This window comes from Cydia fagiglandana, chromosome 21 (assembly GCF_963556715.1).
Source record: "Cydia fagiglandana chromosome 21, ilCydFagi1.1, whole genome shotgun sequence".
In the NCBI taxonomy this organism is placed as follows: Eukaryota; Metazoa; Arthropoda; class Insecta; order Lepidoptera; family Tortricidae; genus Cydia; species Cydia fagiglandana.
In genome coordinates, this window is record NC_085952.1 from 9,503,999 (window position 1) to 9,528,209 (window position 24,211).

The 24,211-nt window shown below is 39.9% G+C and overlaps 1 protein-coding gene across 1 annotated transcript; it reads left to right on the forward strand.

Moving 5' to 3' along the window:
• The first annotated feature begins 916 nt into the window (after positions 1-916).
• Positions 917-23,567, forward strand: LOC134675233 (peroxiredoxin-2-like). Its single transcript, XM_063533450.1, has 7 exons — positions 917-1,059; positions 1,165-1,213; positions 2,436-2,577; positions 3,438-3,573; positions 8,832-8,934; positions 21,329-21,457; positions 22,703-23,567. Exons 1-7 carry the CDS (start codon positions 1,027-1,029, stop codon positions 22,792-22,794), a joined length of 684 nt encoding a protein of 227 aa, XP_063389520.1. The 5' UTR covers positions 917-1,026; the 3' UTR covers positions 22,795-23,567.
• Positions 23,568-24,211: the final 644 nt, after the last annotated feature.

Genomic DNA, 24,211 nt, shown 5'->3' on the forward strand with positions numbered 1-24,211 from the left:
TTTTAATTTATTACATGACCATGGATACAAGTCCTTCAGTCGTCTCAAACAGTCTGAAGTTTTGGTATTGCCATACTAAAACACATTCCCCTGCTTAGGAGGAAAATTTTGTTATTAAGTATCAATTATGAAATCATCAAATTGTAATTAAATTATGATGATACAATAGGGGGTATTACTGCAACGTTCTGCCGCCAGAGGCGCTAATCCTCTAGTAAACCATAGAATTCCTTATACAAACTGTGCCTTAAACTATTTCGACAAGTTTTCACAGACGATAAAATATGATATTGATGCATCAAGGCGGTTTGTTAACAAGGGCCTACCGGGAAATGGCAAAAATCGTAATTTAGTTGTCTCCCTCCTTATCGCTCGAATATGCAAGAGTGATAAAGAGGTTAAATAATGAAGTTTCAATTTTCTTGTTTCGCGGTAACCGCCCAGATTGTGACGGATTGTGGTAGTGGCGCCCCCTACATAGAGTTTCACGTAATATTCCCTATTACAAGTACACATTAGTTTATTAAAACACGGATGAACGTTCTCCCAAATTCTTTATTCTACTTTTTCCCTCCGTGTCCGATCGCGTTAAAGGCTTGCCCTATAGTTCGTTTTTTTTAGCATTAGAAAGAACTCCGCAGAAGCAAGCGTGCAGTTTTTATCAGGCTCGTTAATTGTTAATAATTATTGAATTATCTAATGTAGCTTGGTCAATACATATAATTTCCTTCAAATTGTTACCGCTGAAAGTGCCAGATTTAGAACCACAAGCGAACTTCTGCGAAGTTCTTTCTAATGCTAAAAAAAACGGAGTATAGAAGCAACCATCAGCGGTTTTTAATTTTGCCTACCTTGCAACCCAAAAACAGTCAATGTCATTAAAACGCCATTACTCATTACTGTCACTGTCACTGTCATTCAAAACCACATTAAAGTGAAAAGTGAAACTGACTGGCAATTTTCCAAAAGAAAAGCCGGAAATCAGTGTGGAAAGTGTAATTTTATTCATAAGAGATCAATAAAATCATGTCTTTCTTAGCCAAACAGTTCGGCAAAAGGGTAAGATGTCGAAATTACCTTTAAACTTATAAAATTGCTGAATATCATATGAATACATTTCTGGGCGGCGTAATATGATAATAATCCCTGTTTCTCTGATTTTAGGTGCTTTTACCGGCACTTTCTACAGTAAAGAAAGTGAACCTTTTCACAAGTAAGTACTTGAAATTATTCTAGTACGTGACTTTAGGAAATATGTCGTTATTTTGTTGCATAACCTATACTTATAAATTGTAAATAAGTTTTTGCCAAAAATTTCATTTTTGGTACAACCTTTTATCGCTTACTGTACTTTTCTTACGACAGTACTCAAAACCCCTAACACAAATAGGTTGCGTTGTTTCATCACAGAGTTCCTATGGCCACCTCCTGTCTCCATCATCAGATCAGCTCGATGGTACTATAATATTGCATTGTCATCCGATTATACATGCATGCAAAATTTCAGCTCAATCGGAAACCGGGAAGTGGATCAAATTTAACTTGCAAGATATGATTACCGAATGACAACGGGACAGGTGAAACTAAATAAAAGCTTGTAATATCTGGGAGACCTAGATTTGCTTGGAAAGCGTATAAAAACTCAAGACCGTGCGTTTTCTCAGAGATAAGACCTAGATAGATTTTCCACTCTTGAAAACCCCAATATAGCAAATATCATCGAAATCTTTAGAACCGTTTCCAGGATTCCCGAAATATATAAATATACAAGATTTGCTCCTTTAAATGTGTAAGAGTGAGAACATTGCAATGAGCTTAGGATTGTTGTAACCTACTTTGTTGACAGAAAAATAAATTTAAATCCTTAGACATTTCAATGAAATTGTGGTTTGTTAATAGCCAGGTCCACACAGAGCGAGCATACGCACGAGGCAATTTCCTCGCTCACAAAACGGCCGGTGTAGACTTGCCTCGCGCGCACCGCCTCGGCCAAGGGACATCTACACTGGCCATTTTGTGTGCGAGGAGATTGCCTCATATATATTATTTTATTTTTATTTTATTTCGTATGTATTAACTATTACTTTTTATTTTATTTGTGCGTATGTTGGCTGTGTGGACCTGGCAAATGAATGACCGAGCATACGCACGAGGCAATTTCCTCGCTCACAAAACGGCCGGTGTAGACTTGCCTCGCGCGCACCGCCTCGGCCAAGGGACATCTACACTGGCCATTTTGTGTGCGAGGAGATTGCCTCATATATATTATTTTATTTTTATTTTATTTCGTATGTATTAACTATTACTTTTTATTTTATTTGTGCGTATGTTGGCTGTGTGGACCTGGCAAATGAATGACCAAATTTAACAGAGGCATACTAAGTTTTATGAATAATCCCCTTTGTCACTATATTTACAATATAATTGTTTTCCAGCCAGTGTTGCCTTTACGCCGAAGGTCCAGAAGCCCGCCCCAGACTTTGCAGCAACAGCTGTAGTCAACGGAGAATTCAATAACCTCAAGCTGGCCGACTTTAGCGGGAAATATGTTGTACTACTCTTCTACCCATTGGATTTGTAAGTGGGGTCCCTTTGTTTCCCATAAAGTTTTAAGTCATAATGTATTGTTTGTCATATTATCGTTAGTCATAAAACTGAAACCGTTAACTTTTCAGGATTTTCGTAAGGTTATTCTATAGATATGTTAGGTTAGGTTAGGTTTGTTTTATGGCAATCCTGAAAAGTTACGCGTTTCTGAGAAAAACCAATTATGACTAACGAAAATTCGGACAAACAATACATTATGACTTAAAACTATTTGGGAAACAATAGAGACCCAATTAAATGACAGATAGTGAGTTCCTATATTGATAAACTCAATTAACAATACCTTTCCTGTGTATTATTGATTGCTTTTCAGTTGTCTCTGTAAAAAATGTAATTGTACTTATGTATGATAATTGAGTCGCTTAACATCAAACTCGGGTAAATCCATATGTCAGATTATGCGATTTTGGTATTATGAAAAGGTAATAGGGTAGATATTTGCTGAGAGGGTCGAATGGATTTACCCGAGTTTGATGTTAAGCGACACAATTGATAATAACAAAAAATAATAACTTTCTTTTTCTTTATATTAAAAGGATTTTTTAAACTTAACTCATCATCACACTCATTATTCAAATATAATTATTATATTAAAACCATTAATTATTTGCAGTCACAATTAATCCCACAGTGTTTTAATGATGTGCCAAATGCTTCCTGCAATTAAAACTAATTGTGATGCTTTCAACTAAAAGGTACCACATTATCGGTTGTTGATAATGTTGATTTAAAATTGAAAATTTATGGAAATAGAACCTTATTGACAACCAATAATAACTACCTTTTTGGTTAAAAATGGCACAATTTCATATTCTTTCATATATTTCCAGCACCTTTGTCTGCCCCACGGAACTGATCGCATTCAGCGACCGTTCGAAAGACTTTGCCAACATTGACTGCCAGGTTCTAGGAGTGTCGACAGACTCCGAGTTCAGCCATCTTGCTTGGATCAATACACCTAGGAAGGTACGGTTAACTCGCGTTTTTTTTTAGAAAACACGAATATGACCAAAACTGAAATATATTGTAAGTAAAAGGTAAAAGTCACCAATGCCTCCAGTGCTTAAGGCTGGAATCGAACCAGCGTTCTCTGCTATCGCACCAGCTGCTTGAGCCATTCACCTTCCATACAGCCATTCTGAGGTACCTAATTAAGCATCGGAAAAATAAAAGTTTGCATTTTAATACCTTTTAATAATTCAGTCCGGCCCGATCTGCAGCCGAGTAAGGTCGTGCATGCTATCTCGTGTTTGACCATCAACGCGCGAAGGGTCATTGAACCCCCGAGTCGTGCCATGGCTCTGAATACGTGTATTGTAAAGTGTAATCAGTGCAACATTGTAATTAACGAGGTCTTAACTTTTGTAAGGAACAAAATTGACGTTATGAATGACGAAAGTTTAATTCAAATCTGTACGTCGGCTTTTAGCACCGAGGATATCGACAAGGCGAAGACTATGTTGTTTCAAGCTGTGCCAAATAGTGACCGGTTGGTTGTGAGAAAAAGCAAGGGGAAAGCAACTAGAGACATGGAAGATATAGTGAAACTTTTAAGGAAAGCGAGTTTGGACAGTTTGCCGATTTTTGTTGCAAAAGACTTGCATAAACTACCTCCTGTTTATTTCGACCATGTAGACTGCACTAAACTGCTCAAAGATATACTCTTATTGCAGCAAGAGGTCCGTTACATTAAGGAACACTATGCTACAGAGGAGCAAATGCAGAAGGTAGAAAGCGAGATCAAATTGGTACGAAGTGACATTGTACAGCAACCGTTACCTACCGAACAGTCGGGTTTTGAGTTTAAAAACGTGAATATTCGTAGAGGAGCATACGTTTTCCAGAATAGTTTTATGAATAACAGTGGGCCTATGGGCCTACCGCACCAACTTTCACCGTTGGAAAGGTCAATGGACGACTGCACCGGTTCTGCAAACAAGGACACTCGATCTCCCGTCTCGCTCGTGTACACGCCGCCGCAAGATAAAACTATCTCACCTGAGCGTGCACCGGCACTAGGGCCAACGAACGCTAATCGGTCGGAATCGGAACGGCACACCAACACGATGCACTTACCTGTCTCTCACGCTCAAGCGCAAGGTAGCGATAGCGCCGTCTCAGCTGCATACACGATGGACGATAAGCGCCGGGAACAAAGTCGCGTGGAGGCCTCCACCGCGGTTTCGAACAGTTCGGAACCAACTCCTGCGCATATTGAGGCGCGCTTACACGTGCCGGGACGGCTAGACGACAACGACGGAGCAGGTGCAATAAATAGCGAGATAAGCGAAGTGCATGAATGCAACTCACGGTCAAGGACAATGGCAGATGTTGTTAAAGGCGGTATTTGGAAGCAAGCTCCGATTAATGACGAGTATGTTAAGTCGCAAAGGTATCGTTTAAGGAATCAATTTATTGGTAATAGGGGAAAGGCGAACCCAGGTACGAGCGACAGGTTTAAGGCAGCTAAGGTTAAGGTTCCGTTTTATATATATAATGTGGACGAAGGAGCAACGGAAAGCGATGTATGCGATTTTGTACTTAAAAAAACAGGAGTAAATATCGTGCCATACAAAATCATAACAAAACAAAATAAAGGCTATGCGGCGTTTAAGTTCTTTATTCCCGAGGAAAAATTAGCTGTTTTTATGAATGAAGATCTATGGCCGAGTGGAGTCGCTTTTCGTCAATATATAAAAATTCACCAAGGGCCGAGACCTACTACGAGTTTCACGAGTATTGGCAAACTTAATCACACTAAAGAGAATGCCGAACGGAAATATTAATTTAATTAGTTTTAATTGCAAGAATGTCAAAAGGTCTATCGAGTGTGTAAGGAGCTTGTGTAAAGAGGCTGATATTATAGCCCTACAGGAGACGTGGTTATTTAATCACGATTTGGCATTCCTTGGAACTATTAACAGTGAGTTTTTGTTTACTGGTACGTCAGCTATCGAGACTTCGAATGGAGTAGTCAGGGGTAGACCGCACGGTGGGGTGGCTATTCTGTGGAGGAAAGCAGTGTTCCCGTGCGTAGCGGTAATATCGTGTAATAGTGTGCGTTTGTCAGCGATAAGGATAACAAACAATGGGCGCACAATATTAGTGTTCTCCATATACATGCCAACTAACTCAGTGGACAACTTGGTCGAATTTACGGAGTGCTTAAGTGAAGTGGCTGCTATTGTTGAGAACAGTAACGTTGAGTCGGTATTTATCCTTGGTGACTTTAACGCACACCCGGGTGAGTTATTTGCAAGTGAACTTTTGGAGTTTTGCGTAGATCAGAAATGGTCGTGTGTGGATCTCGATTTCCTGCCTAAGGACTCGTTTACTTTTATCAGTGACGCGCACGGTTGTAGGCGCTGGCTGGACCATTGCGTGGTCACTGAGGCTGCTAGACAATCGGTCGCTAGGGTGTCCGTGTTACGTAATAGTTACTGGTCAGACCATTTTCCGCTGGTAATGGAGTGTGACCTTGGGCGCATTGAGCCATCGTTACCGAGGCCCAGTATTGGTACGGGTTTAAATAAGATTAAATGGGGGGAAAGAGATAATTTACAAATCGAAAAATACTATGAATACTGTAATTTAGAACTTAAGAAAATTGATTTTCCGCCTGAATTAAATACTTGTGCCAATTCCTTTTGTAATTGTGAAGACCATAAGTTGCTTTTAAAAAATATGTATAATGATATTGTGAACGTATTGAGCACGGGTGCCAGGATTAGCTATATAGAACCCAAACGTAGGAAACGCAATTATGTAACGGGTTGGAACAGGCATGTGTCGGAGGCTCACAGGAAGGCTAGGGATTGTTTTCTGTACTGGATTGCGTGTGGGAAACCTACTGGGGGACCTATATATAACAGTATGTGTTCATCTCGCCGACACTTTAAATCAAAATTAAAATTTTGTCAAGAAAATGCACAACAAATTAAATTAGACATAATTGCGGAACATCATACAAAAAAAGATTTTAGTAAATTTTGGAAAGCAACAAATAATTTAAATCCTAAACCGAGCCAACCTGTGAGTGTCGGGGGCCTTCATGATCCGTATGACATAGCCAACGCCTTCAAACATAATTTTAAAATGGAGTCGCCTCTTGGGCCTACTAACCCTGCGTTCTTAAGGAGAAGTCAAAACGAGGGGATTTCCGTTAAATTCTCTGCCAATGATGTGTCCTCTGTGATTAGAAATATGGTAAGAGGAAAATCCCCTGGTTGTGACGGCTTAAGTGTAGAGCACCTTAAGCATGCGGGAAGTCATCTGCCGAGGGTGTTGGCTGTGTTCTATAGTCTGTGTATTAGCCATAGTTACCTACCGGATGAGTTAATGTACACAGTAGTTGTCCCGATAGTCAAAAACAAAACCGGAGATCCATCTGACGTTAATAATTACAGACCCATCTCCCTGGCTAACATTATTGCTAAAATACTGGACGCTCTGCTTGATCAGCAGTTGGACAAGCACCTAAGTCTACATGATGCCCAATTCGGCTTCAGGCCTGGCCTCTCAACTGAGAGTGCTATCCTCTGTCTCAAGCGGACCGTCCAGTATTATACCTCTAGAAAAACGCCAGTCTTTGCATGTTTCCTGGACTTATCTAAGGCCTTCGACCTCGTCTCGTATAAGGTCCTATGGAACAAGGTTGAGGAAGTAGCAGGGATGCCGACAGAGGTAACCTCTCTTCTTAAATATTGGTACCATAACCAGAGAAACTGTGTGAGATGGGCGGGTGTTCTTTCGGAGGAGTACAGGTTGGAGTGCGGGGTGAGACAGGGGGGGCTTACGTCTCCCCGGCTTTTCAACCTGTACATCAATGGTTTGATAGAGGAGTTGAGCGGCACCAACGTCGGTTGTTCGGTTGATGGAGTTTGTATTAACAACATCAGCTATGCAGACGACATGGTGCTGCTCACGCCATCTCTCGGCGCATTGCAAAACTTGCTCGGTGTCTGTGAGAGGTATGCAGTGGACCATGGGCTCAGATACAATGCTAAGAAGAGTGAATTCCTAATCTTCAAGGCTGGTGCTAAGACGTACGAGGTTGTGCCACCAATTGCTCTGTGTGGCACCCATTTAAACCGGGTTAAGCATTTTAAGTATCTGGGCCACTGGGTCACTGAAGACCTCTCTGACAATATGGACATAGAGAGGGAGCGGAGGGCGCTGTCTGTTCGCTGCAATATGTTGGCTCGGAGATTTGCAAGCTGTACTAGAAAAGTAAAACTAACACTATTTAGGGCATACTGCCAGTGCTTTTACACTTGCAATCTCTGGGTCAATTATACGCAGAGAACGTACAGCGCACTCCGGGTGCAATATAATAATGCACTTAGGGCGTTGCTGGGGCTTCATCCGAGGTGCAGTGCTTCGGGCATGTTTACGGAGGCGGGGATTGACGGCTTTCATGCGATCATGAGGAAGCGCTGCGCCTCATTGTTAGAAAGGATGCGGGGGAGCCCCAGCAGCCTTCTAAGGGTGTTTGCCGACAGGTGGGATTCACCCATGCTTAAAAGATGGATCGGCCTTCATTTGACATTCGTAAATTATAATTGGTAATTTTTTTATTTTAATTGATGACATTTTTTTATTATAATGACTATTTAACCTTTTTTAATTTAATTTTTATTTAATTCTTTTTATTGTCGATCGATTTTTTAACTTCTATTGTTATTATTTTAATGCTTTTAATTTAATTTATTTCTGTAATTCGCAATTCAATTATTTAATTTTATTTTTACATGTATTTTGTTGACTGTTTTAATGAATTTATGCTCATCCGGTTGTGTGTGTGTTTTGTGACTCTGTATTTTATTAACAATAGTCTTAAGTCTTGCTTTGTACAGATACTAACACTTTTATGGGCTTTGCCTGAAATAAATGATTTTATTATTATTATTATTAATACAAATTGTATGGAAAAAGTTTTCCTCGATTTGTGGCTTTTCTAGCTGGAAATATTTTTTTAGTCCCATACAAGCTTATGATTTTGGATAGGAATCAGACTGACTATTTTCTTTTGTACTTATATAAAAGTTTTGATTGTCATGTTCAAGTTTTTATTGCAGTATTTCTCAAAATTCCCTATATATTTCGTGATTCTGTTTTTATCATCATGATCTAGCAGTTATAACGATTAATTTCCTATATATATTACATGTATACGTTCAATTTGCGAGTTTCGACTCAATTTTTTTTTTCTTTTGATATTTCAGGATGGCGGTTTGGGAAAGCTAGACATTCCTCTTCTGGCCGACTACAAGAAGAAGATTTCTCAGGACTATGACGTCCTCTTGGACGACGGTTTCGCGCTGCGTGGTAAGCCACTCTTCGTCAGATTAAATAACTATTTTAGTACCATGCAATTTAGAGTCCTAGCTAAATTGGTTGTTCATTACTTACGCTATAGAATTTCCAATTTAGCAAGAACCCTAAATGGCATAGCGGGCAAATATGAAGTACCTAGGGTGTATAATTATTATGGCGATAGGACACTAAAGAAACGTTTACCCTATTTACTGAACACTTTGCCCACGGATATAGTAAAAGAGCCCAAAATAAATAGATTTAAAATCAGTCTAAAAAGGTATCTCCTGAATACTCTATAGGGGATGTCTTACCCTATAGTGTATTCATGATATACCTACCTATTTCAACTACGAATGTAAACCTATTCTAATTTTTAAATTTAATTAAGTATAGTATTATAGTATACTGAGACTCCACAGTCAAACTAAATGTAGTTTTGTGGAGCATTGTATGTAACAATAAAGTTGTAACTTCTAGTATAATAAATAATTAAATAAAAAAATAATAAAAAATCCCGTGTGGTGATTGTACAAAAGCAAAGAGAAGTCAAACGTCAAACAAACTACAATGTTCGTATCTGAGATATTAAAATAGAATTTAATTATTTTCCAGTCAAAGTACGATTTGTCAACCTCATATGGGTCAATAGAATTAAATCTGAATATTTTTTTTGAGGTTCAAAATATTAGCGGCAGCCGTACGACCCCAATTTCATAGAAAAACCGCAAATACATGTACAGGTTAGCCATTGGCACACGTATATTAGATGTCAATACAAAATTTTTCACCCGCAATTCCTAAAAACAAAATCCCTTAAGAGCGCTATTACATTTCGGGGTTGAGCGAGTTTAGGTATTTTACGCGCTGCGGCAGGCCGTGCGAGCTCAGTATTCCGATCCCTTCTACCACACTCGCACTACAATGATGGATTAAACATTCTTGATCCTTCGCGAAGCATATTGAAATCAACCATAACAACACTAACTATACTTAACTTTTAAAGTCCTAAAACTGTTATTTGGTAAGTACGAAAATATTAAATGCAGTGCAAATGTACATAGGGGCTGTTCATAAATTACGTCATCTATTTTTGACGATTTTTGACCGGGGCCCCACCCCTCAAATCATCCAAAAATCATGCTTCGGATGACTCTGTTTCCTCCTACGTCATGCTACCATCATCCGATGTCCAGACCCCCCCCCCCCTCCTTCCATTTGAAACGACGTAATTTATGAATAGCCCCATACTCGTACTTATGAAGGTATATTACTCGAAAGAAATTATAGGTACTCGCTTATTTACATGTTTCGTCATTGCATTTGGTACCTATAGGTTGTAAAGTTTGTATCAACGAGGGTTTAAAAACGAACTGGTATGAACACCACCTTAATCATCATCATTATCATCAGATCCTCAGATCTGATGATAATGGTGATGATTAAGGTGGTCACGGATACCAATCAACCATGTAGTAACATGATTAGGCTCGTTTGATTCGTCTCAATAAGATCTTTGACACTGAAGATACACAGGGTCTGATGATGGAGCTGGAAGGTGGCCACGGGTACCAGTCTATCATGTAACTAAACAACTTCGTGTTTGGGCTCGTTTGATTCGTCTTAACAAGATCTTTGACACAAGACAGTACTCAGGGTCTGATGATGGAGCTGGAAGGTGGTCACCATTACCACCCATATAACCATTCCAGTCGCAGAATCATCAAAGTGGTAACTAAATGTCAGATGTGTCGTAACAGAGTCCACACAATGTGTCTAGAATTGTTTCGAAACAAAGTGTCGTCGCCGTGTGTACACTTTTCCGTAACAAGGTGTTGACACATTTGTGTGCACTTTGCGTGCGGTTTGCGACTAAATCTGACAGCAAATTTGTGACAGCAAATGTCAATATAAAATACCTCTTGAAAACCAAGGTTTGTCAAACTACTATTAGTGTCTCGTGTGCTCGTAAGTAATTCTAGTAAGTCATCATGGGCGATGCAAATGATAATAATCGACCAAAACCATATAAACACCCAACACCCGTCAACCTTTTACAGAAAAGTTTTTAAAGAAATGCAATAAGCTACTTAGGTCAGCCAACGAATGCTCCAAAAAGTTGTAGAGGGAAATGCTCGGAACACAATTTTTGACTCTGTAACTTGGTTTGGACAAGTTAGGAGGTGAACATATCAAAAGTCCCCGGCCGTAGCCCTTGAGCGGGGGAAGAGAGGGGGCTTTGAAGGTCCCATTTTCCGGTTTTTCGATTATATCTCGGAAACTATGCATCTTAGCGACATGGCCACTTATACAAAATGCAAGTTAATTTAATTTGTTACAAGTTTATTCAGTCAATTTTTTCGATATGTTGAATAGTTTTTGAGATATCCGCTCTTGAAAGTTTATTTAGGGCTCTCAATTTTATCTTGATATATCTACATCAGTGAAGGTGCAAGGCCATGTATGGTATCGTTTTCGTATAAATCTGGGTTGCTGAATCCATTTAAGGTATCACATTGACACCATTCCACAAAATAAAAAAATATCTTTTTAGGGTTCCGTACCTCAAAAGCAAAAAACGGAATCCTTATAGGATCACTCGTGTGTCTGTATGTCTGTCTGTCTGAATACACAAAATAGTTCTTTACCTATAGATGACAGGAAAACCTATTAGAAATGTGCAGTCAAGCGCGAGTCGGACTTAATGTACGGAACCCTTAATACGCGAGTCCGACTCGCACTTGGCCGGTTTATTTTAAACTCCTCTTGACGCTTAACCGCTGAATCGATTTCGTTGAAATTTCGTATAGAAATAGTTTGCGTCCCGGAACAGGACATAGGATAGATCTTATAACCAAAATCATCTTTTGAAGGTGTGAAAAGTGGCGTGGAAATTTGTACGGGAAATCAATAACCGCTGAACTGATTTATATTAAATTTGGGATGGTCTACATCTTTGATTTAGTTAAAAATGATAAAAAAAACATGACTTCAAACCTAAACTTAAACAGTATTAACTTCAAGAAGTCAATTCTGAATTCCCCCCTACACCTCATTTCACACCTTTAAAGGATGATTTTTGAGATAACTTATTATTTCCTGTCTCGGGACTCAATATATATGTGTACTAAATTTAAATTAAAACTGTTCAGCAGTTTAAGCGTGAAGAGGAGTTTAAAAGAAAGTATATGTTTTTACTTTGGAATGGTGTCAATGTGATACCATAACTAAATTTGGTACTGCGAATTTATACGAAAACGATACCAAACATGGCCTCGTAGCTTTAATGTTGTAGAAGTCAAAATAAAATTGAGAGCCCTAAATTCTTATTACTTGACCAAACTTGTGTAGAAGGAAAAGGAATAATAAAAGTCTTCGGCAGGAATATAAGACACAGATATAATTTTTTTTTTGCGTTACTATTTCAATCATCAAATATAAACATACCTTGATTATATTATTCTAGTGAGATCCTCACAGATAAACAAAAACATTTACTTAAAAAATTACAAGGTCGAAATGTCACGGAACTTGTGAGAGTAATATGTGGACACAATTTAAGAAGCATCCCATTGCGTCGAGGAATCATCTGTATTTTTGCTTGTTTCATTACCTCCTCGCTTCTTTTTTTGTCCTTTGTATTCTGTAGCAATTAATTAGATCTGAAAATAAAGATAACTTGCGTCGTCACGGATGTCGATTTATAGGTTTTAGGGAGTGCAGAATTCGAAAACGATGATCATTTTATAATCCAAGATGGCGGCTACGTATTTTGTCATAAAAGTCGTCATGAATATCGTTTTATAGGTTTTAGGAAGTGCCGATTTCGAAAATGATGACCAGTTTGGAATCCAAGATGTGTGCCGTGCACTTTGTCATAAAAGTCGTCATGGATATCGTTTTATAGGTTTTAGGGAGTGCAGAATTCGAAAATGATGACCATTTTGGATTCCAAGATGTCTGCCGTGCACTTTGTCATATAAGCCGTCATAGATGTTGATTTATAGGTGTTAGGAAGAGCAGATTTCGAAAATGATGACCATGACCAACAAAACGACATCCATGTCGACTTTTAACTAGGGCTTGTGATATACGTGTTACACGCGGAACCGTATTAGCTACGTAACCTTAGCACCGGCGGTGCTAAGATCCCGTACTACACGGTCACGTCAAAGATACGTATCCGTTTCTGGATTCGGCTACGTTCCCGCGAATCTCGGCTTCGGCTCCGCTCGGCTTCGGCTCCGCTCCGCTCGGTTGTTGAAAGAGAGCTTGTGTCGAACGGACCCTTCGCATTATGTGTTATACTCGTGGTCTTTGCATTGATTTGATTCCAGATGTTTTTTTTTAAGTATATACATATTGGTATTATTCTGTTTTCTGATAGTGATAACCAGCCATTATGAGTTTGTACAAAAAAAACCAGAGGTGGGATTGGTGTGATTTTTGAATCTCACCGGTGCCTTTTTTTGTATGCAGCCGATGACTATTTAGTACGAAATAAGCCACCCGATGAGAATCAAAAATCGCACCTCGGGTAGGTACTAGGTAGGTACCTACTTGTCGATGTCGATGAATATGAAAATCCATCCAAATAAATATATTAATATCTCTAATTAATATTTACTCCCTAGTAAGAAATGCTACAGGTAGACCAATGCAACAATTTAAAAGTATTTTAAGTGAAATAATAATATACTTTGTTATTCATAAATATTATTACTGGCTGGACAACCGTCTTTCGTCGGTGAAAACACTAAGAAATAGTTGCACGTGTAGATAAAGATAACAAACAATAGTTTGCGGGCCATTGATAATGATTACCTTCAAGTAGCTTTGGGTTTTACCTGTTAAGTACCATGTGTTCCTATTGTTTGTGAAGTTAAGTGATTTTTTTTATGTCAACATATTTTTTATATGTTATTATATGTTGATTATGTGTTATATATATGTTTATACGCGAATTCTTTTAATATACATATTTTACAATTTGTACTGGTCTATTATTTTTGCCTCCAACATAATATTTGCATCTTATTATTTTTGATCACTCTTAAAACTTTATTTAAAATGCAAAAGTATGGAAACTGAAATTAAAAACTCGCCCCTTGTATTACATTCGGGGGTCTTAATGACACGCATAAAATCTACACGAAACGTCACGGTCACGACTGGATCCGATCTACGTATAAATAAGATGCGTATCTCCGTGTACACGTAGCTACGTATCTTAATTACACGTAGCCGAATCACACGGAGCAAACGGAGCGGATCTCCGTTGCCGAGTAACACGGCAACGGAGATTCGGCTACGGGTACACGAAACACGGTCACGACCAGGAGCACTACTTTTAACATAGTGCATGGCCGCCATTTTGGATTCCAAAATGGTCATCATTTTCGAAATCAGGGCCCCCTAAAACCTATAAAACGACACCCATGACAACTTTTATGACATAGTGCATGGCCGCCATTTTGGATTCCAAAATGGCCATCATTTTCGAAATCTGCGTCCCCTAAAACCTATAAAACGACATCCATGACGACTTTTATGACATAGTGCATGGCCGCCATCTTGGAATCCAAAATGGTCATTGTTTTCGAAATCTGCGCCCCCTAAAACCTATAAAACGACACCCATGACGACTTTTATGACATAGTGCATGGCCACCATTTTGGAATCCAAAATGGTCATCATTTTGTAAATCTGCGCCCCCCAAAACCTATAAAACGACATCCATGACGACTTTTATGACATAGTGCATGGCCGCCATTTTGGAATCGAAAATGGTTATCGTTTTTGAAATCTGCGCCCCCCAAAACCTATAAAACGACACCCATGACGACTTTTATGACATAGTGCATGGCCGCGATTTTGGATTTCAAAATGGTCATCATTTTCTAAATCGGGGCCCCCTAAAACCCATAAAACGACATCCATGACGACTTTTATGACATAGTGCATGCCCGCCATTTTGGAATCGAAAATGGTTATCATTTTCGAAATCTCCGCCCCCCAAAACCTATAAAACGACACCCATGACGACTTTTATGACATAGTGCATGGCCGCCATTCTGGATTCCAAAATGGTCATCATTTTCGAAAGCGGGGCCCCCTAAAACCTATAAAACGACATCCATGACGACTTTTATGACATAGTGCATGGCCGCCATCTTTAGAATCCAAAATGGTCATCGTTTTCGAAATCTGCGCCCCTTAAAACCTATAAAACGACACCCATGACGACTTTTATGACATAGTGCATGGCCGCCATTTTGGATTTCAAAATGGTCATCATTTTCTAAATCGGGGCCCCCTAAAACCTATAAAACGACATCCATGACGACTTTTATGACATAGCGCATGGCCGCCATCTTGGAATCCAAAATGGTCATCATTTTTGAAATCTGCGCCTCCTAAAACCTATAAAACGACACCCATGACGACTTTTATGGCATAGTGCATGGCCGCCATTTTGGATTCCAAAATGGTCATCATTTTCAAAATTGGGGCCCCCTAAAACGTATAAAACGACATCCATGACGACTTTTATGACACAGTGCATGGCCGCCATTTTGGATTCCAAAATTAATGGTCATCATTTTCGAAATCGGCACTCCCTAAAACCTATAAATCGACACCCATCTCGACTTTTATGACAAAGTGTTTGGCTACCATCTGCATGCAAGACATTTCTATTATTTTTACGTACAAAAATGGCCCCCTGTCAACTTCCAACCGAGATTTAATCGATAATTTATTCGATTAATGTTCAGATTCATTCAAATTCAATCTATGTTAGGTCGACTAACCTAATCGTGATTAAAATTTGAGGATTAACTTTTTTTATTCCATTAATTAGCGCCACTTGCACCATTCCACTAACCCGGGGTTAACTGGTTAAACCTGGAGTTACCATGGTTACCAGTACAATTTGATACTGGGTTAACGGTTTAACCGCTTAACCCAGGGTTAGTGGGACGGTGCAAGTGGGCCTTAGTCGAATAAACAGTTAATCTATTAAGTCCCATCTCTGACCACGTCATTTTTACACTTTGAGAATATCTGAAAACAAATGAACACAAGGAGCCATTTTGCAAATCGAGTAACTTTGTTATTACTTTTGACAGCGCGTGTCATGTGTCTACACAGAGTCGACACAAAGTCGAAACATTTGCGACTACTTTGTGACTGCAATATTTCTCAGCCTTAAACCATATTTATACATCATAATTAACAAGTTTCGTAGTATGTAAAGCGTTATTTCTGTTATCTAAGTATAGTATACGCATCGAAGTACTAAAAATGCATCAAATAATATATTTATGAACACAAGCACTGAGAAGTAAACAATTTCATTTCCGGCTAAACTAAAACAATGTGGTGGCGCGTTGATTATATTACACTTAGTTTATCAAATCACTCGAGCAGTTTAATTCCCCATAATAATTTAAGTCCTATTGTAATATAAATGCAAACAATATATAATTATAGGTAAACCAGAATTTTGGGAGTGTTGTCAAGAGGGCGCTCGTTTTGAATTTTATATAGCAACAATTTGTATAGTGGGGACAATGGAAATTGGCAGATGGTTTTTGTTTTATTCCGACAACTTTAATAAGTGCGAAGTTTGATGTTTGGATATTTCTTCGGTTTTTACGCTTAAATGGCTGACTCGATTTAGATAAAATGAATAGCGTAAAGTCAATAAGTAACGCAAGAGTTATAAGTAAGAATTTATATAGATAATTTTACAAATAAAATTATTTAACGTACCAAATATGTTCTATTCAGCATAGTTGAAATCGGGGTTTAAATATTCTTCAGTCATCAAGGAATTTGACTCGTTCTCAACATTATATGTGAATTTTACGACGCGACGTATGACACATAAATCAAAATCATCCAAATCTATTTACTTTTTTTGTTTTCTTTTTTTTAGGTTTGGTCGTTTAATTCCGCCCTTACGCCCTTTGCTAGCAATCCGTGATACCGATGCATGCGATACACCTAATACACAAATCAAATTATTACAAGACATCAACCAAATCGTGACGACCTGACTATAGTGACATTTGTCCATGAGTTTGAAACTTACCCGTCAATTCAGATGCTAATTTCGTTATGTTTTCTAATGGAAGAAATTTCTCTCCCGCACGTTTCTTTTTCCAATAAATGACTATATACACTATTTACAACTTTTTTCTCTGTAAAATCTAAAACTTTCGGCATGATTATTGCAGTCTAATAATAATTCACACGAAACTAGACAAATCAATGTTTACATTGTCAATATTGACAACTATCATACAGGGTAGATGTTGTCTATTATTAAAATTGTTGCCATTGCTAGAAATTAGTACCAACAAATTTCCGTAACATGGCGCACCCTCAATAGATCCTGGTTCACCTATACGTCTTGTAATCCGTTTTAGAGATGGCGTATTAATGTCACTTATTTTTATTTAACTATTTTTCCATCTGACAGTTTCCATTTGACAGGAACAAAATGAACGAATGAACGAATGATTTTGGCATAAAGTAGTCGCAAACTAGTAACAATGTGTGGGCACGGCGACCACACTTTATGTCACTTTGTGTCATGTGTCGACCCTTCCCCATTTCTGGTAACTGTGTCGACACGGCGACGACTCTGCGACTGGAATTGTGACCGAAACAGACGGTGTCGACACAAGATGTGTCTACACCGCGTCGTAACGGCGACTGGAAATGGTTGTATGGGCAATCAACCATGCAACTAAACCACATCGTGTTTAGGCTCGTTTGATTCGTCTCAACAAGATCTTTGACTCTAGGTGATACTCAGACTCTGATGATGGAGCTGGAAGGTGATCACCGGTACCAATCAACCATGCAACTAAACCACTTCGTGTTTAGGCTCGTTTTATTCGTCTCAACAAGATCTTTGACACAAGATAGTACTCAGGGTCTGATGATGGAGCCGGAAGGTGGTCACCGGTACCAATCAACCATGCAACTAAACCACTTCGTGTTTGGGCTCGTTTGATTCGTCTCAACAAGATCTTTGACACAAGATAGTACTCAAGGTCTGATGATGGAGCCGGAATGTGGTCACCGGTACCAATCAACCATGCAATTAAATCACTTCGTGTTTAGGCACGGTTTATTCATCTTAACAAGATCTTTGACACAAGGTAGTACTCAGGGTCTGATGATGGAGCTCGAAGGTGGCCACGGGTACCAGTCTACCATGTAACTGAACCACTTCGTGTTTGGGCTCGTTTGATTTGTCGCAACAAGATCTTTGACACAAGGTAGTACTCAGGGTCTGATGATGGAGCTGAAAGGTGGTCACCATTACCAATCAACCATGCTACTAAACCACATCGTGTTTAGGCTCGTTTGATTCGTCTCAAAAAGATCTTTGACACTAGGTGATACTCAGAGTCTGATGATGGAGCTGGAAGGTGGTCAAAGGTGATCAAAGATCTTATTGAGATGAATAAACCGTGCCTAAACACGAAGTGATTTAATTGCATGGTTGATAGGTACCGGTGACCACCTTCCGGCTCCATCATCAGACCTTGAGTACTATCTTGTGTCAAAGATCTTGTTGAGACGAATAAAACGAGCCTAAACATGAAGTGGTTTAGTTGCATGGTTGATTGGTACCGGTGACCACCTTCCGGCTCCATCATGAGACCTTGAGTACTATCTTGTGTCAAAGATCTTGTTGAGACGAATCAAACGAGCCCAAACACGAAGTAGTTTAGTTGCATGGTTGATTGGTACCGGTGACCACCTTCCGGCTCCATCATCAGACCCTGAGTACTATCTTGTGTCAAAGATCTTGTTGAGACAAATAAAACGAGCCCAAACACGAAGTGGTTTAGTTGCATGGTTGATTGGTACCGGTGACCACCATCCGGCTCCATCATCAGACCTTGAGTACTATCTTGTGTCAAAGATCTTGTTGAGACGAATAAAACGAGCCTAAACACGAAGTGATTTAATTGCATGGTTGATAGGTACCGGTGACCACCTTCCGGCTCCATCATCAGACCTTGAGTACTATCTTGTGTCAAAGATCTTGTTGAGACGAATAAAACGAGCCTAAACATGAAGTGGTTTAGTTGCATGGTTGATTGGTACTGGTGACCACCTTCCGGCTCCATCATCAGACCCTGAGTACTATCTTGTGTCAAAGATCTTGTTGAGACAAATAAAACGAGCCTAAACACGAAGTGGTTTAGTTGCATGGTTGATTGGTACCGGTGACCACCTTCCGGCTTCATCATCAGACCTTGAGTACTATCTTGTGTCAAAGATCTTGTTGAGACGAATCAAACGAGCCCAAACACGAAGTAGTTTAGTTGCATGGTTGATTGGTACCGGTGACCACCTTCCGGCTGCATCATCAGACCCTGAGTACTATCTCAAGTCAAAGATCTTGTTGAGCCGAATCAAACGAGCCCAAACACGAAGTGGTTTAGTTGCATGGTTGATTGGTACCGGTGACCACCTTCCGGCTCCATCATCAGACCCTGTGTACTATCTTGTGTCAATGATCTTGTTGAGACAAATAAAACGAGCCTAAACACGAAGTGGTTTAGTTGCATGGTTGATTGGTACTGGTGACCACCTTCCGGCTCCATCATCAGACCTTGAGTACTATCTTGTGTCAAAGATCTTGTTGAGACGAATAAAACGAGCCTAAACACGAAGTGGTTTAGTTGCGTGGTTGATTGGTACTGGTGACCACCTTCCGGCTGCATCATCAGACCCTGAATACTATCTTAAGTCAAAGATCTTGTTGAGACGAATAAAACGAGCCTAAACATGAAGTGGTTTAGTTGCATGGTTGATTGGTACTGGTGACCACCTTCCGGCTCCATCATCAGACCCTGAGTACTATCTTAAGTCAAAGATCTTGTTGAGCCGAATCAAACGAGCCCAAACACGAAGTGGTTTAGTTGCATGGTTGATTGGTACCGGTGACCACCTTCCGGCTCCATCATCAGACCTTGAGTACTATCTTGTGTCAAAGATCTTGTTGAGACGGATAAAACGAGCCTAAACACGAAGTGGTTTAGTTGCATGGTTGATTAGTACTGGTGACCACCTTCCGGCTCCATCATCAGACCCTGAGTACTATCTTAAGTCAAAGATCTTGTTGAGCCGAATCAAACGAGCCCAAACACGAAGTGGTTTAGTTGCATGGTTGATTGGTACCGGTGACCACCTTCCGGCTCCATCATCAGACCCTGAGTACTATCTTGTATCAAAGATCTTGTTGAGACGAATAAAACGAGCCTAAACACGAAGTGGTTTAGTTGCATGGTTGATTGGTACTGGTGACCACTTTCCGGCTCCATCATCAGACCCTGAGTACTATCTTGAGTCAAAATTAATACATATAGAATGTCAGGTCGTTTCATATATTTTTAATCCTGTCCGGTAGTTTATTAAACAGTACCATTATAAATTATAATACTATAAAAACAGTGCTAGGATCAAAGTCTCTCGTTGCGGTTTACACGCACACAGTATAGCGTTTTACACGGCGCCCGCCGCACACAATGATAAAAAATCTCGTCGTCGCCGTTGAAAATGTGCGGAGCGGACCGACACACGTCCTACCTCTACAAGCTTTGCCGCGGCACTGAGCTGGCGCAGCGCGCGTCATCGGTAATATAGAGTAGTTTTCAAAAAATTGCCAAAAAATTATAGTAGAATTTCATAAACACTAATGTATACCAACAGTATAAGCAAACGTTGCAGATTGTTTGAGTATGAAAATGACTTCGATATTAAGTAGATTTTTGTAGGAATTGACACTTGTTTCGGAGAGAAAATTGAGTTCGTTTTACTTTGATTTTCTCTTTCTCAAAGGTATGTAGGAAAAATATCGTTTGATATGCCTAAAGTACAGGGTATTAGTAATACAAAATAGCCAGGTTTAGCAGAGTAAACTTCTCAACATTTCCAAATAAGAGCTTGCCGTTCAGTGCTTCACGGGGTTTTTCGGAAACGACCATCAGAAAAAAATTCATTACTAATTTAATAAGTCCTTTTTCGAATATTTACAACGATATTTAAAAAGATAAGAAGACGCTTTTACTGGAACAAGTACTCATTGTTTCTAATAATGAGCACAAAGTCCTGAATTTCGTCGACTAGTATCATCAATTTTGCATTATTTCGACTTTTCTTGTAAGAGCGCTCTTAAGAGGGGAGTGCCGAGTCATTGTTTTTGAAACCTATCGTGTAGCCCCCAATGCGCAGTGGGCTAGCGTGGGGGCTATAGGCCAAGCCCTCTCGCGCATGAGAGGCCTGTGCCCAGCAGTGTGAAGTATAATAGGCTCAAATTATTATTATTTTCAATGAATACTGGAAACTAAGTAGAGTCCTTTGTCATTTCCAGGCCTCTTCGTGATCGACAGGAACGGTATCCTCCGTCACATGTCCATCAACGACTTGCCAGTCGGTCGCTCCGTCGACGAAACACTACGGCTAGTGAAGGCCTTCCAGTTCTCGGATAAACACGGCGAAGGTACGTTATAACGAGTACTGTTCGTGATCGACAGGAACGGTATCCTCCGTCACATGTCCATCAATTACTTTATAGTCGGTCGCTCAAAGGAAACTGCGGCTGGTGAAAGCCTTCCAGTTCTCTGACAAACACGGAGAAGGTACGTTATAACGAGTACTGTTCGTGATCGACAGGAACGGTATCCGTCATACGTCCATCAATTACATCAATAGTCGGTCGCTCAGAGGAAACACTGCGGCTAGTGAAGGCCTTCCAGTTCTCAGATAAACACGGTGAAGGTACGTTATATCGAGTACTGTTCTTGGTCGATAGGAACGGTATCCGTCATATATCCATCAATAACTTAGTCGGACGCTCCGTCGACGAAACTGCGACTAGTGAAAGCTTTCCAGTTCTCCAATAAACACGGATATATTCGAGAATAGGCTGAAGGTTATGGCGCCATCGCTCGAAAAGATTGCACCATAACTTTGGCCTAGTGTCGAGTAGATGGCGTTAATATTAATATTTAACAAATTAACACATATCTTAATAACAAAACTTCCGTGAGACACAGACATATTACATAAATATATTAAGAACGGGTCACTCACGTATTTTAAGTCGAAAAACGCTCGACATGTTTCACTCCGTACCGAGGAGTGTCATCAGGAGCTTAACACATCCATGACATGACATGACATGAGGGGGTGTCTTAACACATATCAGTGAAAGAATAAGGATCAAAGTCAAATGGCGTTCTAACAGTTTTAATCTTCTGTCGAAAGATGGCTGTGACAATCGGCCTCTATTTCAAATTCTCTTTGGTCCGGCGAACTGGTAATCTGTGGACCCCTTAAGCAAGCAATTAGCGAATATGTCTTCTTCTTCTTCCTCGCGTTATCCCGGCATTTCGCCACGGCTCATGAGAGCCTGCATGGGGTCCGCTTGACAACGAATCCCATGATTTGACGTAGGCACTAATTTTTACGAAAGCGACTGCCATCTGACCTTCCAACCCAGTAAACTAGGCCTTATTGGGATTAGTCCGGTTTCCTCACGATGTTTTCCTTCACCGAAAAGCGACTGGTAAATATCAAATGATATTTCGTACATAAGTTCCGAAAAACTCATTGGTACGAGCCGGGGTTTGAACCCGCGACCTCCAGATTGCAAGTCGCACGCTCTCACCGCTAGGCCACCAGCGCTTTAATTAGCGAATATGTATTACTGTATTACTCACGGCAGTTTAAATTCGTTTTTCAGTGTGCCCAGCCAATTGGAACCCGGAAACAAACTCTGACACAATCAAACCGAGCCCTAAGGAAAGCAAGGAGTACTTCAAAAAGGCTAACTAGATAATTCCGAATTTTCTAGGCTATATTCAATCTTGGGGGCATTTATATTAAGTCCATTTTTGCATGACATGATCAACTAAATCGAGGCTAAGATCTCTAGCCGCCCAGAGACCTATAAAAAGGTCTCCTGTTCCATTCTAATTTGAACTTTGTGTTGACAATAGTTATTTGTACAACAAGAGATCAAAGTTTGATATTTCTTCGAGTGCTTATTTTGAGTCCCGTGCAAGCGAAAGATGCTATAATAGATTCACGAGCGTAGCGAGTGAATCTAATTTAGAATCTTGAGCGTAGTAAGGGATTCAAAAGCGAACGAGATGTAAATAACTTTGATCTCGTGTAGTACACAAAATTTTTCACCCTAAGCAGTGAGAACATACCTAGAGGGACAGAGATATTAGAACCCAAGTATATCGAACTTGTATTAGACCCCGCATGTTGAAATGACATTTGACTATAAAGGTCACTTGAATGTCATTTTGTCTCACTCAGTGAGCAAAATCGCATTTTGCTCACTGTTTTTAAGAAGCAAAGTACCCTTGTTCGAGCTGCTGAGGTGAAAAATAAAATTTCATTTTGCTTGGCAAGGTTTGACGTATGGGCGGCTAGAGGATAAAACAGCTATTTTAAAGGTTGAATCAAACTATTTGTAAAGGGTTAAATGTAAAAGAAACGTGATCAAAGTCTCAATAAATGGATAGGTTCTGTAAAGTACTCGAAATATTCTTTATTTATACTTAAAGTAGTTAAGAATACATGATTTTGTTAAGTTATTTGAGTTTTATTTTGACCCCTACCTGTTATTGCGAAAAGACACAACTTGTGTACCACTTGCACCATTCACTAACCCGGGGTTATCCGGTTAAACCTGGAGATACGATGGTTACCAGTACAATTTGACACTAGGTTAACCGTTGAACCGGTTAGGGTTAACCGGTTCAACTGTTAACATAGTGTCAAATTGTACCATCCCACTAACCTGGGATTAACCGGTTAAACCTTGCACCATCCCATTAACCTGAGATAAACCGGTTAAACCGTTAACCTAGTGTCAAATTGTACTGTTAACCATGCTAACTCCAGGTTTAACCTTTTCGACGCCGTGTGAAACACAAAAGCTGTCACGCGGACGCCACGTCACCGAAGTATCAAAACTGAGGGCCTACCGCGAACCACGTTCGAAGTGTTGCCTCCCTATCGCACTTACGTACAAATTTACAAGTGCGACAGAGAGGCAACTCGTCGAACGTGGTTCACGGTAGGCCCGCTGAAATTAAACTTTATGCATAATATGCACGTAGGTCTATGTTGTCTGTCTTTGGCGTTGAGCCTGCGGTGCGGGGTGCGGATATATCGGTCATTGGCGTCTAAAAGGCTAACCGGTTAACCCTGGGTTAGTGAATAGTGCAAGTGGCCC